Genomic DNA, 18,581 nt, shown 5'->3' with positions numbered 1-18,581 from the left:
CTGTGACTTAGATAAATGGTAAATTAATTAAGAAGCAAGTGTGTGAAAACCAGTTAAGGAATTGAATTCGCATCGCTCCATTACGCTCTTCACTAAGCTGGACCTATGCACAGGTTGGGCAGAGCACTTTCAAGATAACATTATAAACCAATATTTGGCTCCACATTACTATCTTCTAGGGTTTTTGTTTGAGCAATCAAGGACTCTTTCCATCTATGCAAAATCCTGTAAATACAAAACACAATTGGACTTGAACCATGATGACAGCATGAACCATGGGTCAAAGTAGTGTCATTTTGCTGTCAGCCCATACATTGATCGGATTATTTTCTGTATTTACGACATCTCCAACTGGAAACTAACTGCTTCAGGCCAGTCAAGCATAGTGTCATTATACTTTGCTTTTGCGGGGACTCTACTTGAGGGGGCTGCGCTGTCTAATGGTTCGGTCAAGATTACACTCATTGCTTAAGTGAGCATATTGTTTGAATACTTTAGCCCATTGAAATCCCAGCGGGCACCAATAGTGAGCAGTGTTGCTTTAAATCGTTATTTCTATATTGGATTTGAAGGGGGAGGAATATGAATGAGAGTGCATGTAGAATTTCAGAGAGAAAAGGGACACTGTCCTTGCCATCAAAAAATAGGGCAAGGCTAGAAAGCTTGTGCATGAGAGGAAAATGTTAAATGCCTCAAAGAGGCATTTAACATTTTAGGATCTAGTGCAGAAGCGAGTAAGAGGTGTTGGAAGAATTTTCCTACACGTGAAACCAGTGCATTGGTTTATATAACAAATATAAAAACTTGTATTTTTTTTCTGCCAATTACAATACTATATGAGTTTTGTAGCTGCCGAGGACCCAAGGGATGGGCTTAAATCGATAATTTGTTTGAATTTTCTGCTAAATGGCATCATTCACTTGAAGAAACCGACCCACAAAACTTCATACTGATGTCCATTTAGCTGACTTCCAGAAAGGATCTGGGGTGACCAGCAATAGCTGAAATAATCCATCCTCCCTGTTACTTTCATTTTTTATTCTGTGCCTTTGCTTTTCTCTTGCATTTTGTTCCATGCATTTTAGAACAGAATGAGATGTCCATACAGAAGATGCATTTGCAGTGCATTAGGTATTTTAAGACCCTGTGAAACAGTTGTAGCCAATGGACATTTACAAATAAAATGGGGAACAGGAAGTGCTCTTTCTCACTTACTGTTATTCTATATGATTGATGGTTAATAATCTCAAATTGAAATTGGACTTGGGTACCTTCAGCAACACTATCTTACAGAGGTGTTAATATAGCAAAATATCCTGTGAAGCTTTCAAAATCAGGATTAGATGAGCAATAGAAGGTATGGGGAAACACATCAAAAGGGTAGGATTTATGGAAGATTTTTGAAAAAGTGGAAGGCTGAAACAAGAGAGTTGCAAAGTGGAGAGAGGTATGACAGAAGAGCGGGGGATATGGGCCAGATCATGATACTTGAGATTGCAGAAATATGGAAGAGTGCAGCACTGGGCGGTTCTGAACACAGTAAATGGATTGTGAAGTCTATTCTTGCAATGACCAAGGTTACCAGCATATTTGCACCTTACATAAAATTTGCAATATAAATACAAATTATTCATCCCAACTGGCAGTTAAAGTCATAGATTAATACAGCTTGGAAACAGGCCCTTCAGCCCAACTCGTCCATGCCAGCCAAGATGCTCATCTAAGCTAGTGTCTGAAGTACAGCAAGTTGCGGACAATCTTGCTCCACTTGACCCTCCCCCACCTTCTATGCCCGCCTTTTTCCCTTCTATGCCCGGCTCCTCCTTTGCCTGTTTCCCTTGCGCGACTCTTCCTCGTGCCCTCCTCTAGTTTCCCCTAAAATTTGTCCACACTGTCCGTTTGGTGGCAAGTTCCACATAAAAGCCATTCTGTGGATGAACAAGATTCCCCGGCTTTATTAGTGATACTAATTATTTTGTATTTATGCCACTTGAAATCCCCTTGAAATGTCTATTCCTGGTAATCATCTCCTGGTTTGTATTTCTATTGTAAATTTTATGTAAGGTGCAAGTATACTGGTAACCATGGTTATTGAAAGAATTGGAATTGGTTTATTATTGTCACGTACTGAGATACAGTGAAAAACTTGTCTTGCCTACCGTTCATACAGATCAATTCATTACACAGTGCATCGAGGTAGTACAGGGTAAAACAATAACAGATTGTAGAATGAAGTGTAACAGGTACAGGGAAAGTGCAGTGCAGGCAGACAATAAGGTGCAAGGCCATAATGTGGTAAATCCATTTACTGTGTTCAGGGCTGTCAAGTGTTGCACTCTTCCATATTTTTGCAATCTCCTCTCATGCTCTGGCCCATCTCCCTTTCCTCCCTCCTCTTTCCCTTTATTCCATGACCTACTGTCCTCTCCTATCAGATTTCATCTTCAGCCCTTTGCCTCTTCCACCTATCACTTCCCAGCTTCTTATATCACTCCCACTCCCCCCCTCCTCCACCACCTACCTACCTTCCCCCCTCACCTGGACTCACCTATCACCTAGCTTATGCTCCTCTCCCCCTCCCCCCACCCTTTTATTCTGGCTTCTGCCCTCTTTCTTCCAGTCCTGATGAAGGGTCTCGGCCTGAAACATCGACTGTTTATTTCTCTCCATAAATGCTGCCTGACCCGCTGAGTTCCTCCAGCATTTTGTGTGTGTTGCTGGCAATTTATTTTATATCCTTAATCATTCTTTTCCAACCCTGGCAAATTCTTTGTAATTCTCAATACAACTAGTCTTTCAGGCTGAGGCGGTTCCAATGTACATTATAGTCCTTGAGAGAGGTAGCATGAACATATCAGAAGAAATAACTGCACTACTGAAAAGAACTACTTCTGAATTGAAAAAGGTTACCATGTTTAACTACTGCAAGAGGAATAATTACTTCCTCTTTTATTCGACTTGACAAAACAGATAATTAATTTGCCCCCGCAACTCTCTTACTTTCAGTACTTATTGCGGTATATTGTTGTTAATGGACAGCAGAAAAGCATATTGAGCTTTTGACTCTTATCTGATTGTGTTTCAGATAAGAAAAGAAGAACTTCATGGAGCAGGGACATGACAAGAGCAAACCACGGTCAAAGAGGCCAGACAAAGCTCTGTATGTTCCTCGAGCTCGACGGCATTTGAGGGCAGAACCGCAGACAGATTGTGGCCCCAAACGAGAAGGGCAAGGTACTCCTGTAGATCGAAAGACTGTCACAAAAATAACAGATGCAGTAGGAAAGAACGAGACAAGTGCGAGTGTAAAAGCATTCTCTTGCAATGACTTGGGCATACACCATGAACAAGTGTTTCCAGAAGCCAACTTGCCCCAACATGAAGACAGTAAGAGAGAGTGCAGCAACAAAGATTTGGAAAGCAGGTTGCATTTAGATGAAAGGAGACAAATAGGGAGCTCTGTACAAGAGAGGATGTCAGATGAAGGACACAGATTGGAATTAAAACACCCAAAGGAAAAGAAGACAACCCAGCAGAAAAGTAGGGTAGGATCAAACAGCAGTAAAGTACACAGTAGAGAGAATGAATCGGTGCACAAAAAGGCAATGTCAGAAAAATGTAATATTGATGCTGCAGCAAACTGTTTACTTAAAGTTCCTAGTTCGATAGCTGAGAGCAATAGAGAAGTAATGAAATCCATTTATGCAGAAATTCAAACCCATCCCCAGCAGGATCTACCAAATACACACAACAATGAACAGAGAAGAATATAACCAACCAAATACAGTAGATTCACAGCGAGACAACTGGAGACTGATGTAAACAAATCTCTGCCTACAGATGCTGCCTCTCCATTGAACAGAAGGTGTGATTCTGACACTTTTCTTCAGCTAAATGAACTGGCCTCCTCTAAATTAGCCAGCTGTGAATGCTCAGATGCAGAGCGACATACAATATCAGACTGCTCAAATGGTGTAAATGAGGCCCAGCAGATGGAAAGAAGCTGTAGACAATATGCATGCACTGGAGCATCTGAAGTAAATTGTTATAAAATCTTCGCTGAAGTGAACAATTCGACAGAGCATGAAACTAGGATAGATAATGACTCTTTTTCACAAGTTCTAAAAGAGAGCATTGTAGCCCTGCCTGCTTCATTTGAAAATGTGATTTGCTCAGATTCCCCAAATTCCAAAATTATTAGCTTGTCAGCTATACAAGAAATAGAGCAAGGAATGGAAGAGGCTGAGCCCTTGAAAGATGGTGGCAGCAGCATCACAGTGGACTCGACAGATAGTAAATCAATCAATGCAGAGGTGAATGCTGAACTTGGTGCTGCTTTGCAAAGTGTAGACAAGATCTCACTAGATTTGGCTCAATTAACTACTACCTCTGCAGGAGACTCTGAGTGCATTGAAAGGCCTCTTCTTGAAGAACCGGAGGATGACTCTTGGGATGCCCTTTTCAATGATGATGGAGATTGCTTGAACCCCCATCTCCTGGAAGAGGTAAAGCAAGGATCCTTTTTTTTCTGAAATTTGATCAGTAAGAAAATAATTCTGGGCTTCATAATTATATGCATAGAGTACAGGTTATGTCGAACCATTTGAACCACTGGTTAGGCTGCAAAGAGATGATTCCTTACAGTCCTGGACACAAGAATTTAGGAAGAATGGGACAGTCCTAGAAAGGGCACAAAGAAGATTTATTGGGATGGTCCCAGGGACAAGGGCTGCAGAATGAGACCAGAGAAGGTGGGTTTGTATATCACTGGGGCAAAGAAGGTTGAGAACGGATTTGACTGAGATGTACAAGATCATGATGGGTTTAGATAAAGCAAAGGCAACATGAACTGACACTCCAGAACCAGGGGACATGGATTTAAACTGATATAGGCAAAAGACACTGGAGAGATATATTTGCTCAGAGTGGTGAACATTTGGAACTCTGCCTGTATGGATAGACATGAAGTGTACCAGGTTTTCAGAAAGAAATTGGTTAGAGAAAATAATTTGCAGGGCTGGGGGAAAGTGGGAATGAAACTGACTGAAACAAACAAAAAGAAATGCTGGAAGCTCTCAGCCAGTCAAGCAATATCTGTGGAAAGAGAGACCAATTAATGTTTTGGGTCAGCGACCCTTCCCCAGAATGACACTGACTGGACTGCTACATGAAGAGCCAGCGTGGAATCAGGGAGCTGAATAGCTCCCTTCTATGCCATAACAATTATATGATTCTGTTTTTTATATTTCGTAAGAAATTTGCTAATGTTTTCATTTGCATTTCTAGATAACCTGATTTTTTTTCTAGAAGTTTTTCACTGTACCTCGGTACAATAATAAACCAATACCATAACATCCAAAAGATTTTCCTTGAGATATTACATTTCTAGATAACCTGATTGTTTTCATCTCTTCTTGAGAAGAGGCTAAAGATAGAAAGGCTACTTTTATCGTCCAGCACTAATTGTCCTTTGGTCAAATGCGATAGGTCTTGTGCTGAAGTTGTATTTTTGATACTGGATCCTAGTGACCATGACCAATGGTCAATGAGTTTGACTTGGAATGGTGTGGGGCTTATGAAGGTGTTTGCAGAGAGGGAATGGTACTTCCATGCTGCTGGCTGACAGTGATGCAAGGTGTTGTTAAAGTAACCTTGGTGATTGTTACAGAGCATTCAGTAGACAGTAAATATTGCATATATCTTGGAGCCATGACAAGGCAGAATGAGTATTAAATCCTGTAGCAAGAATGTATCCCACAGCACACCTCTGATGGTGGAGAGGCTTTGAGAGATTCAGAAATGAACCCCTCATGCAGTATACCTTGTTTTGACTCAATGCCAGTAACCAACTTTTGAGTGATTTGTTCAGTTTTAGTGTCTAATCAATCGTGACTCCCTGGACTACTAATTGGTTGGATATTTGAGTAATGATACCATTGAAGGGCCAGGGAAGGTTGGTTCGGCTGCTTCTTGCTCAAAGTTGTCAGCACCTAGCATCCATGGAGCTGAACCGTGTCTGAAGCTTGCTGGCTCAAGCTTGGTTTGTCAATTTTTTTCTGCAGATCTGTGTTGGCTGACAAGAATTATGAAAAAAAACTATTATTTCGAAACTGGAAAGTAATGAAAGTCATTCTGGTGAACCAGCATGGCCTTCCTCATCTGTAATTACCTTGTGATTCCCACTGATAAAGATGCTAAAGCTTCTGAACATTGCAAGCAATTTCATTCAGATGTTGTAATATTTATTCTTCCCAACCTGGAGCTTTATAAGTATCCTCTGCCTCTATGCTGCTGGACTGAGCTATTTGATGCTATCCAGTGCTTTGTGGGATCATTACAGCATATCATCCAAAAGATTTTCCGTGAAATATTTTATTTCAGTATCCAGGTAGAACTTGTAGGGATACATTTCTGCATTGCCTTTCACAACACCCGGGGTGTTCCAAATCTGTTATAGTCAAGGTGCTGTTGGTGTACAAGTACATGGTTCATTGAAAGTGGAGTCACAGGTATACAAGGTAGTGAAGAAGCCTTTTGGCACCCTGATCTTCATAAGTCAGGGCTTTGAGTATAAAAGTTGGGAGGTCATGGTGCAGTTGTACAGGACATTGATGAGGCCAAGCTTGAAGTATTGTGTTCAGTTTTGGTTGCCCTGCTATAGGAAAGACATTATTAAACTGGAAAGAGTGCAGAAAAGATTTACAAGGATGCTGCCAGGACTCAAGGGACTGAGTTATAGGGAGAGGTTGGACAGGCTAGGACTTTATTCCTTAGAATGTAGGAGACTGGGTGAATGCACAGTCTTTTTCCCAGAGCTGAGGAATCAAGAACTAGAGAGCATAGGTTTAAGGTGAGAAGGGATTGGAAAGGTTTAGAAGGTTATAGGCCAAACGCCGGCAAATGGGACTTGCTTGGATGGGGCATCTTGGTCAGCATGGACCAGTTGGGCCAAAGGGTCTGTTTCCGTGCTGTATAAATCTATGGCTCTATGTTGAAGCGGACATGTTTTTCACCCTACAATCTGAACATAGCAAGCTCCCTGAAGCTGCAATATGATGATGACCAAATGATGACAGAAGGACTCATTTTGGCTAGGAAACTGGAAGGAACTCCCCTTCTGCTCTTTAAAATGGCCTGAGAGAACAGAGAGTTATAATGTCTCATCCAAAAAGGGGCAGTTCCAAATCTAGAGTATTCATGTAGCACTCCGCTAGAGTGCTCATGTGTCTGGAGACCTAGAGCTATGAGTGTTCCAAAATGAACTCCGGGTGGCACGATAAATGAACCTAAAGCTTTTGTGGCCACCACTTTTATCTAACTGATTCACACATTGAATACTTTTGTGAGGAACTTCTGATATAGGTTACTTTTGGACACTTTGAACCTCTTGTCCATCTCCTATTCTTCCAATCTAATTCGCACAAATTTGTCTTTTTCATTTCAGACTCCCTCTCAAGAAATGCCCTTGTGAGGCTAATAGGGTCTAAATTTAGCCCCTTATAGAAAAAAGATTAGTGCAGATTGAAAGACGAGGATTAGTCCTGGTTAAAAGTGATCTGTTGCCCTTCACACTAAAGTGCATCTCATAATGTGAAGTGAAATCTAACAAATGGCAAACTAACTCTTGTTCTAAAATGGTAAAAGAACTTTAAAAGACAATATTTTCCTTTAAAGGAGTGGCCAATGGAATAAATGGAATATTTCTAGCGTGAGCTCAGGGCAGCAGCTAGAAAGGGAGACATTGGAGTTCAATTATCTCTCAACTTCAGGAATTAAAAACAAAAACAATCAAAGTGCACAATTTCATCCATTTTGCTCGAAAGAAAATCATATTCCTAGTAATGACTAAATACATGAAAAGTTCAGTACACTTTCTCCGAAGGTAACCTGTTCACCCACAATTTAACATCAGTGTTCACTGTGGCAGAGAACTCCCTTTTAGATAAATTTTGCCCCTAATTTTGCCTCTGGATTGAGAGTAAAGCATTCTTGGTTCAGTAGTAAAGTAAGATGGGTGTGAATTAAAACACAACTGATTTCCCATTGAAATATTTCAATTTCATGGGACTTCTATTATCTAAAATCATGTCAATTTTCTCATTTTCACTTTGCACATGACTTATTCTGATGTAAGTTGCCATTTTACGCCACACTTTTTAAGTTGAACATGTGGACCTATGTCAACTTGGAATGGAGAACAAATAGCCTAAATTCATTGTACGTGTATCCTTTGCAATCAGCCCTGGGAGAAAGCGTCTTTTATTGATTATGCTCCAGCATAATCTATACCCTGCGCTGAGAATAAAAGAAAACCTGCAGATGCTAGAATTCTGAACAAACTGGAAAATGCAGAAAACACTCAGCAAGTCAGACAGCATCTGACGTTGCTTCACCTGCTGACTATACCCTGTAGTACTCTGTCTTTGATCCAATTGTAGTTCACAGGGGACATGTAAAATGTTTGGTTTATTTTGAGATTCATTCTATCTAACCTTGTCCAGCAGACAATTACAGCTAGGCTGTCACAATTAAACACATTGAAACTCTCTCTCATGTTCCCTAGATGTGCTTTATACCATTATGTCAACAGAATTGTTCAAAGTGAAGTCAGAACTGATCTGATTAGAGTTTGCAGAAGTCCTAGGCTTCTAGTCACAGAAGGGTTGCCCAAAGAACACACCAAATTTCCCAACCCTTGTCCGCCTTAACAAAGGATACTTAGGATGCTGAGGCAGCAAAATGTTGAATAGCAATACAGGAGCATTTGACTCTTCTGTAGTTCTTGTTAGTACTTGTTTTGACAATAACTAAACACTTACACAGAAAGTACTCATGGGAAATCAAGTGGTCTATTGACGAGAGAAGCTGGATGGCCCTTGCTTGTGGAAACTTACTGATATTTTAATACCACGGTTTTCAAATAATCTTTCTGTGCCCACACTAAAGGTCTTTACAAAGCAAAGTGGAAGGAGCTCAGCCTTAATGCTCTTAATACTCATAATGCTCAATTGATCCAATTAACTGCTCCCTTCTCTACTAACTCTGTAGCCTCGTGTCTATGTTGAGCAGGCAGATTACTTTTAAAGCAGATAGGTATGATGAGATGAAAATGATGCTTTTGATAAAGTAGAATCCTGTGGTTTTCTTTTTCTTTGGAGTGTCGGAGGCTGAGGAGAGAATTTATCGGTTCATAAAATTATGAAAGGCAGAGACAGTGTAAACAGTCAGAATCCTTTTCCTAGTACAAAAATATCAAATACTAGAGGGCATGCATTTAAGGAGATGTGTGGGGCTAGTTTTTTTTTACACAGAGTAGTGGGTGCCTGGAACAGGCTGCCAGGGGCAGTGGTGGAAGCAGATACAATAGAGATGTTCAAGAGGTTTTTAATAGGCACATGAATATGCAGGAAATGGAGGGATATGGATCATGTATGCTAAACATATGAGGAGCGTTTGATGTCCCTGGGCCTGTACTCAGTGGAGTTCAGAAGGATGAGGTGGGAGCTCATTGAAACCTACCAAGTACTGAAAAGCCTGGATAGAGTGGATATGGAGAGTCGAAGATCCGAGGGCACAACCTCAGAATAAAGGACGTCCCTTTGAAACTGAGATGAGGGGGAATTTCTTCAGTCAGAGGACGGTGAATCTGTGGAATTCTTTGCCACAGAGGGCTGTGGAGGCCAAGTCACTGGGTATATTTAGGGCTGAGATTGATAGGTTCTTGATTGGTAAGGGGGTTAAGGGTTATGGGGAGAAGGTGAGAGAATGAGTTTGGAAAAAAAAATCAGCCATGATTGAATGGTAGAGCAGACTCGATGCGCTGAATGGCCTAATTCTGCTCCTATATCTTAGGGTCTTATGTGTAGGCAGAAGAGATTTACTTTAATTTGGCATCATGCTCAGCACAGACATCATGGACCAGAGGGCTTGTTCTTGTACTCTATTGTTCTTTGTTCTATTTTCTTAAGAATAAAGGAACACTGTACCTAAGCAGTACATCTTGCAATGTTGCTCATCACCTACAAAATGGTTAAGACTTGTCCTGGAATCTCTGAGATTTGAAAGCTGATTTTTAAGGCATTGCTATAAGCAACCTGGGAAGAAAATCATAGCATGCAAGGCAATTGTGTATGTTAATTATTCATTTTCTTTGAACACTTTTTTATTGCTTGGAAAAAGAAGCCTTCCTTCAGTCAGTTAACATCCAGCTGAGGGGGAAAAGTCAGTTTGTTTCGCAGTTGGAATGAGGATGAGCATACAGGATGCCCAGTGCTGGGAGATGGGGTGAGAAGCAGACTTTGTAAAATAAAACCACCATGAATGCCCTCTGCCAGATTTTGCAACCCTGGGAACAGAACCGGCTGAGATAAAGGGCAAGGTGGAGAGTGGGGATAAGGGCATGGTGACTGAAAGAACAGCTGCCAGTGGTAGAGGATGTACAAGAGCTAACGGATGGCATAGTACAGAACGCAGAATCATCTCTCGCACATTGCAACAGCGGCGGCGACAGCTTTGGATTGCCCATTTATCATGCTTTTTTGTGATGCTAGTAACATTCTTGATCAGCAACTTTCATTCATGTGCTCTAACTAAGCTGGAATGCTCCATCAGTTCTGTGTGTCAGAATGATAGATTCATTTTACGGCGCTCCTTTCAAGTTTATTTTCTGGTTGTAATTTTCATTCTAGTGTACATGTTCAAAGCACAAATGAAAGTTTGGTAGTAAAATATTGAAGCTTTCTTTGTTCTTCTCTGCCCTATAAAATATTCTGAGGTATTTCTGATGTGGCGCCAGTGCAAGTTAATGATCAAATTGGATAATGTGTTTTTGTTTCTGTACATATATGCCTCAAACCCATGGTTGCACAGGCAATTTGTGCAGTAATTATTATCTTCTTAAAGATATATATGGAGTGTTTCATTCTGAAGATTGTATAAGGACTGGAGATGTGAACTGAGTTGATCATAACTAGGGAACAGATGTTTTAATGAAAGAATTCTGCACTCAAAAGAGAATTTTGGTGCAATTCATGCACTCTGTGTGCTGATTCTAAAGTAAGACTATTAAGCAAGGAAAGAGAGAGAATTTGCATTTATATAGAGCTTTTTTCTGACTCCAGGACATCCTATAGCACTATGCAACCAATGAGGTATGCTTGAAGTGCAGTGAATGTTTCTGCAGCCAAATTATATTCGATACTGGTGATTGAATGCCTTGTTTGATTTTGTTCCTACCATCTGTCAAACTGCTGCTGTCTTTGAAAAACATTCATCAGTATTCCTGGAAAACTTGGTGATCATTTTGAGAAGTCCACCTGAAAGGTCAGACTGGATGCAGGTTTAGCATCTAATCCAAAAGATAGAACTCCTGACAAAGCAGCCTTCCCTCATTACTGCAAAATGTTAACCTAGGTTATGTTCTTGTGGATCTAGAGTGGGACTTGAACTATGATCTTTATGACTCAAATGTGAGTGCTTTTCAAAGAGCTAAGGCTGACAATTGAGACACATAAGAAATAGAAGCAAGTGTAGGCTAGTCATCCCCTCGTGGCTGCTCTGCTATTCAAGAAGATTATGGCTGATCTTTTATCTCAGTGCCACTTTTCTGCACTAACAAATCCCTTCATTTCCTGAATATCCAAAAAAAACATCTATCTACCTTCCCCCTCTCACCTGGACTCACCTATCACCTGCCAGCCTGTGCTTCCCCCCTGACCTTATTCTGGCTTCTGCCCTCTTCTTTTCCAATCCTGATGAAGGGTCTCGACCTGAAACGTCAACTGTTTATTTCCCTCCATAGATGCTGCCTGACTCGCTGAGTTCCTCCAGCACTTTGTGTGTGTTGCTCTAGATTCCAGCATCTGCAGAATCTCTGTGTCTCTGCTTTGCTGCTCCACTGTGGTCTCTTCAAGGTATGCCTACCCTGAAGAAGTTTTCCTTTTTTCGATGGGAGTTCTGTGAGGCCCACTCACTGCTACCTCTTTGTGCTCTCTGCTCCTCTCCAGCTCTTCGACCATGTGCTCACCCAGACTCCCTTCCACAACCACGTGTCCTTCCCGGGCACTTGTCTCCGCCGCCATCTCGTGCCACATGGCCCACTATTCCCCACCTACTTCATGGTCTACTGCCCTCTCTTACCAGATTCCTCCTCCTTCAGCCCTTTGCCTCTTCTACCTATCACCTCTCAGCTTCTTACATCACTCTCTTTAATTAACCCCCCCACCTACATTCCTCCTCTCACCTGGACTCACCTATCACCTGCCAGCCTGTGCTTCTCCCCCAACCTTCTTATTCTGGCTTTTGTCCTCTTCTTTTCTTGTCCTGATGAAGGTTCTCGACCTGAAACGTCAACTGTTCATTTCTCTCCATAGATGCTGCCTGATCTGCTGAGTTCCTCCAGCGTTTTGTGTGTGTTGCTCCAGATTCCAGCATCTGCAGCATCTCTCGTATCTAGAATCTATCTATTTAAACTCAGAAGTGAGGCTCCACAACCTTCTTGAGTAAATGAATTCCAAAGATTTGCTAATGTCTGGGTAAAAAAAACATCTTTTCCTCTGTGTCCTGAATTGCTGACCCCTTGTTTTGAAACTGTTGACCCAGCCTGAAACTTCCCATCCAGGGATAAACATCACCCCCGCATCTACATTGTCAAGCTGCTTGGAAATTTTGTATGTTTCTGTGAGATCACCTCCCATTTTCTTAAAGTCTATGGCCCGACCTGCTTAATTTCTCCTCAAAGAACAATTGCCCCACCCTGACCCCATCAGAGGAAACAAACTGATGTATCTTTGTTGCACTCTGTCTACCACAAGTACATATTTCTTTGTATAGGGAGATGAGTCTTTGATGCAGTATTTCTGGTGTGATATCATCAAGGTCCTATATAATCACAGGTAGACATAATCAAAACCTGCAATAAATAAATAAATACCATTTATCTTGCTAATTGCTTGTTTAATATGTACGTTAAATCTCAATGATTCAAGTACAGAGGAACCCAGTTCCTTTTGAACACTTATCAATCTCTCATCATTTAAATAAATAGCTGCTTTTTTCTTTTACTACCAAAGGGGACGGCTTCACGTTTTAATATTATATTCCAACGACAGGTCCCCGCTCATTCACTTTGATTGTCTGTATCCTATTGGTAATTGGACTATTATTATCACCTACTGAGGTACAATTAAAAGCTTTTGGTTTGCATGCCATCCAGACAGATCATTCCAAACATAAGTACATTGAGGTAGTACAAAGGGAAAAGTAACAACAAAATGCAAAATATAGTGTTACGGTTACAGGGAAAGTGTAGTGCAGGCAGACAATAAGGTGCAAGGGCCACGACGAGGTAGACTGGGAGATCAAGAGTTCATCTTTATCATGCAAGAGATCTGTTCTTATAACAGTGGGTTAGAAGCTGTCCCTATGCATGGTGGTACATGTTTTCAAGCTTTTGCATCTTCTGCCTGACAGAAAAGGGGAGAAATGAGAATGTCTGTGGTGGGAGGGGTTTGATTATCTTGGCTGCTTTCCCAAGACAGTGGGAAGTGTAGACCGGGTCGATGGAGGGAGGCTGTTTTTTGTGATAGACTGGGCCATGTTCATAACTCTGCAATAGCTTACAGTCTTGAGCAGAGCAGTTACCATACCAAGCCGTGATGCATCCAGATAGGATGCTTTCTATGGTACATCTGTAAAGATTGATGAGGGTCAATGGGGACATGCTGAATGCTTCTGGGGAAGTAGAGGAAACCTCTCTGCATCCTCCTCACAACTATCTCACTGTCACCCGGCTTTGTATGTCTCATATTTGGATTTTTTTACGGTAGGCAGCTATTCAACCCATTGTGTCCATGCCAGCTCTCAAAACATTCCGATCTAACACCTTCCCCCTCTTATTTCCCTGCAACCTATTCTTTCTCTCCCTTGAGCAAACTAAGATTTACTACACTTGATCCTCTCATGCAGATCATTGATATAGATTCCGAATAGTCTGGAAATTTGCAGCCATTTTATAAAACTCAATCACATCGGCACCATGTTTTGCTTCCTGTAAGTACCCAGGCTATCTGGGTTACTGGGAATTAGTCAGGCAGACCTGCTCTGCACCATTGCCAAAGTCTCAATTAACCTTGCCATGGATAGAAATTGAAACTGGTCACAGTATTCTCACTAAGGCCTAACTAAAGACTTGTGCAAGGGCAAAATGATATCTTTATGTTGTAGTAATTGTCTGATGAATATAACCTAGAATTTGTTTGTTTTAACTGCATCTTCTTGCCATTGGTGAATATTTAGACAGTGCTTCACAGTGACATCCTCATCTCTTCCTTTCACCGCAGCTTTCAATTTTATTCCCTCCGAATGTATGAATGTTTGGCATCAAACCTGCTATAAAACACTGTTTTCCTAAGTTAAATATCACTTGTCAAACATGCACTCATCCCTGCAACATGTCAACAACTGCTGGTGCATCCTGTACAATCTTCACTCAAACCTTGGTGTCAGAGCATGCTTCTGACACCTGCATATCAAATACAATGGCCCTAACCCTGATCCCCTTGGGGCATCACTGGTATCACGAATGCAGACTTTTAGCTTAGGGATATCCAACTCATTTGCAGTCTGCTCTAATGGTCTCCCAAGAGCCCGCAAGATTCCATCTTAGATAGAAGCCTCCAGACAGGTACCTAACCATGAACTTTCAGTAATCTAGGCAGGTATTGTTTACCTGCTTCCCTTCCTCCTCAAACCTGGTAACTTTTCAAATAAAATACATAAAACACGACATTCTTTTGTGGAAGCTGTATTGGGTGTCCCTGAGAATGCCATCACTGTCGAAATGGTCATATAGTAAGACATCGCTGATACCTTAAAGTGTCTTACCCATTACTGAAATACTTTCAGCTTATCTTTTTACAATTTTCCATTCATTGAGGCCATAATAATGATTAGATTCCCTGATAGAAAATGAGTAAAGGGCCATAATTTATTTTTAAGGTCCAATTTAAATCCTTAAAAGCCACTCAAGCTTTTTGCCTCAGTAGCTTACAGCCCCGATTTGTTGATTAAATCGCAGCGATGCTGCTCCTTGCCATCCATTATTCTGCATTATCATGCTACTTCAAACGCTGCGGATATTTGTTTCTTTTGACAGGAGGATAATGCAGCACCTCAATGTGACACACTCAGTAAAGAAATCCAATTAGTACGAGTGTTAACATGCCAGAATGTTGTCTTTTCAGAGATGAAGCACAGTACTTAAAGTAAGCAAACACTCCCCTTCCTTCCCAACACTGACTCGGTGTATTTATTTTTTGTAATTATAGTTGGTTGCAGTTAGGTGAGTAATCTATTGGGTCTATTGATGATGTCAGGATGCAGCTATCTATATGGAAAGGCTGTGCACGATATGGTTTACTCCAAATGGACTTGGCTGTCTTTTTGCACAATTGGGTAGCAAAATGCAGGTTTTAATTACTCCAGGCTGTTTTACCATAAAATTTATTATTTTATGTCATATAGTCAGCAATACAGTATGGATACAGGCCCTTCGGCCCAATGAGTCCATGCCAAACACAGTGCACATTGCCTCTAGAGGGCAACATACATCATCAAAGATCCCTGCCGTCCAGGCCATGCCATCTTCTCACAGCTGCCATCGGGCAGGAGGTACAGAAGCCTGAAGCCCCACACTACCAGGTTCAAGAACAGCTACTTCCCTTCAACCATTTGCTTCTTGAACCGACCAGCACAACCCTAATCACTACAGTTTAGCAACCTTATGTCCTTTCTGATCACTTTGCACTAAAATGGACTTTGTTTTTTTCTGTTCTAATTGAGTGTTTTTTTGTAAATATTATGTATAATTTATGGTTAATGTATTTTCCTTGTGAATGCTGCTTATCTGATGCTATGTGCCTGTGATGCTGCTGCAAGTAAGTTTTTCATTGCACTTCTGCATACGACAATAAACTCGACTTAAAGTCAAAGACCCAGCTAGTCCCAATTTCCTGCTTTCAGCCCATATCCTTCTAAGCCCCACCCCTCCATGTACCTATCCAAGTGCTTCTTAAATGATACTGTTGTACCTGCCTCACCCACTTCCTCTGGCAGCTCGTTCCATATACTCACCACTCTCTGTGTGGAAAAAGTTGCCCCTCAGGTCCCTTTTAAATCTTGCCCCTCTCACCCTAAATCTATGCCCCGTAGTTTTGGACTCCCCTACCCTGGGGAAAAGACTGTTACCATCCACCTTATCTATGCTTCTCATAATTTTAAACATTTCTATAAGGTCGCTCCTCATTCACAAGATCACAAGACAAGGGAGCAGAAGCAGGCCATTCGGCCCATCGAGTCTGCTCCAAGGAAAAGGGAAAAAGAAATGGGGTGGGAAAAAAAGAGAGAGAAAAAAAAACTATTCTAATCCCATTTGCCAGCCTTATCCCCATATCCCTTGATACCCTGACTATTTAGATATCTGTCTATCTCCTCCTTGAACACCCCCACTGATCTGGCCTCCACTGCTGTGCGTGGCAAGGAGTTCCACAATTTCACCACCCTCTGGGTAAAGAAATTTCTCCTCATCTCTGTCTTGAAACTGTACTAAGTCTAAGATTGTGCCCTCTGGTCCTGGACTCGCCCACCAAGGGAAACAGCCTAGCCACATCTACTCTATCCTTACCTGTCAACATTCCAAGGAATAAAGTGTGATATAACTCTGAAGGCTGTGCCTCCGAACAGGTAAGTCTGTCCTCTCGACCAAGGATAGGACCTCATTTTGGCTTCAGCTGGCATTTTGACCTTGGTTTTTCCTCCTTTGGGTTGCCTTGGGGTATAATAGGTGGGAAGTGTAGCTAGTGTGGAACTCACAGCCTTGCTTGGGTAACAAAGAGAAATTTTCCCTCACAGATTTTTTTCCACAAGGATAAGTTGCACCCTTAGAGAAGAATGTCGAGGGTGAGTGGAAGTCAGCAGTGGGATATTGGAAGGATGAAATAACAAATGAAAAGTATAACCTCACTTCCTCACCACGACAAATATATGAAGTGTTTGTTTGAATCAAACCTCTGTTATCTGAGCCTGAACTTCTTTCCTTTCCTCTTTCAGTTAACCGCTAATAGCAAGTCTAAGAAGAGTATTCAAGATCCTCCCTTCAATTACTACAACTACCAACCAGCTGAACAAGAAATGGATGATTCTGAATTTTCCCACATTGTTGAGATCTATGATTTCCCTTCAGGATTTAAGACTGAAGACTTGCTGCGAGCTTTCTCCAGTTATCAGTAGGTATCCAGCCGTAATGTTAGTAGGATTGAAATAGTTTAGGGCTTTTAGGATGACTGCCATGTTAATCAAAAATCCCCACCAAATTGATTAATTTTCATTGCGTATGATGTTACCAGCTCCATACCTCTCACAGTTCACTGAATATGTTGCTATGCACTTTGACACTGGTGTGTTCAGGAGAAAGAATTATCTGATCTAGTACTGAGGCACACAAATAGAAGTTCCCACGTACTCAGTCAGCCAGCTGATTTCAACAGGTGCAGCAGCTGGTACAACTGGGTGTGATGACCCCAGGTTAAAGTTGGGTAAGGCAGACAGGTAGGTGAGGATGCTGATGTATCTGAGTGTGATCCCCATCAGGGAGATGCTCATTATGCACTTTCACAAGTAAGGATGGCTAGATAGATGAGATACTGGAGGACTGCTTCAGCCAACAGTGCCACATCTTAGCAAAACATGAAAAGGAAGTGGTGATGAGAGTAGAGAAGAGTCACAGGGCACTATATTATCATTCATGCCTTGTCCTGTGCACAAAACAATTATCCATGTCAAAATATATTCGAAAGTTACAAAATCCTTTGTAATAGAATCCTTGTACTGTAGTAAAAGATCTATCCTCAGTAATCTTCAGATCCTTCCGTTATTGATGTATCCAATCTCTGCAGTCGTTTTCATTCCTCACACAAGTGCACAGCTAGTGCTTCCAGAACATGGCTGATTTTGCTTCCCACCACCAATCAATTCTCATCCCATACACACTGCTGCTGCTACTACTTAGGAAGTTCTTCTGGATTGAGGATGATTTCTGCTCCTGTTCTGAGGTGGCTGATGAAGACTAATGTGGGATCCTCAGACTTTTTCACACTTGGAGCAGGAGGTGCCTGATGAGACAGGCGGGAGGCTAGTTTGTAATGTGTGTTCCTTCTGCAGTTTACATGAGGCTTCCATGTGCTCCTGATGAATGGACTCAACATTCTCAATATCATCTGAAAGCTCCTTCTCCAGTTTTGGCAGACTGGGCCAGGGTACTCTTCCAAAGATTTGGTGGGGATGTTGCACTTTTTTCACGGAGGCTTTGAGCACATTCTGGAGTCTTTTCCTCTGCCCAGCTGTTAATCTCTTCCTGTTACAGTGCTTGGACTAGGGAGTCTCTTTTGGGAATTTGGTGCCTGGTGTGCAAATCACATGGCTTGTCCAATGCAGCTGGTTGAATGTAACTAGATCTTAGTGCTGGTAAAGTCAGCCTGGATCAGGACACCGACATTAGTTTGTTTGTCCTTCCAGTGAATTTGCAG

General features: G+C 41.6%; 1 protein-coding gene across 1 annotated transcript in view; it reads left to right on the top strand.

Moving 5' to 3' along the window:
- Window positions 1-18,581, top strand: part of r3hcc1l (R3H domain and coiled-coil containing 1-like) — a 186,153-nt gene that overhangs the window by 90,797 nt on the left and 76,775 nt on the right. The window contains exon 3 of the mRNA XM_052027675.1: window positions 17,107-17,282. Coding sequence (XP_051883635.1) covers window positions 17,107-17,282 — 176 coding nt within the window. The remainder of the gene's footprint in view (window positions 1-17,106; window positions 17,283-18,581) is intronic.

Source organism: Pristis pectinata, chromosome 12, assembly GCF_009764475.1.
Source record: "Pristis pectinata isolate sPriPec2 chromosome 12, sPriPec2.1.pri, whole genome shotgun sequence".
NCBI lineage: Eukaryota > Metazoa > Chordata > Chondrichthyes > Rhinopristiformes > Pristidae > Pristis > Pristis pectinata.
This window is presented reverse-complemented; position numbering and strand designations above follow the sequence as displayed.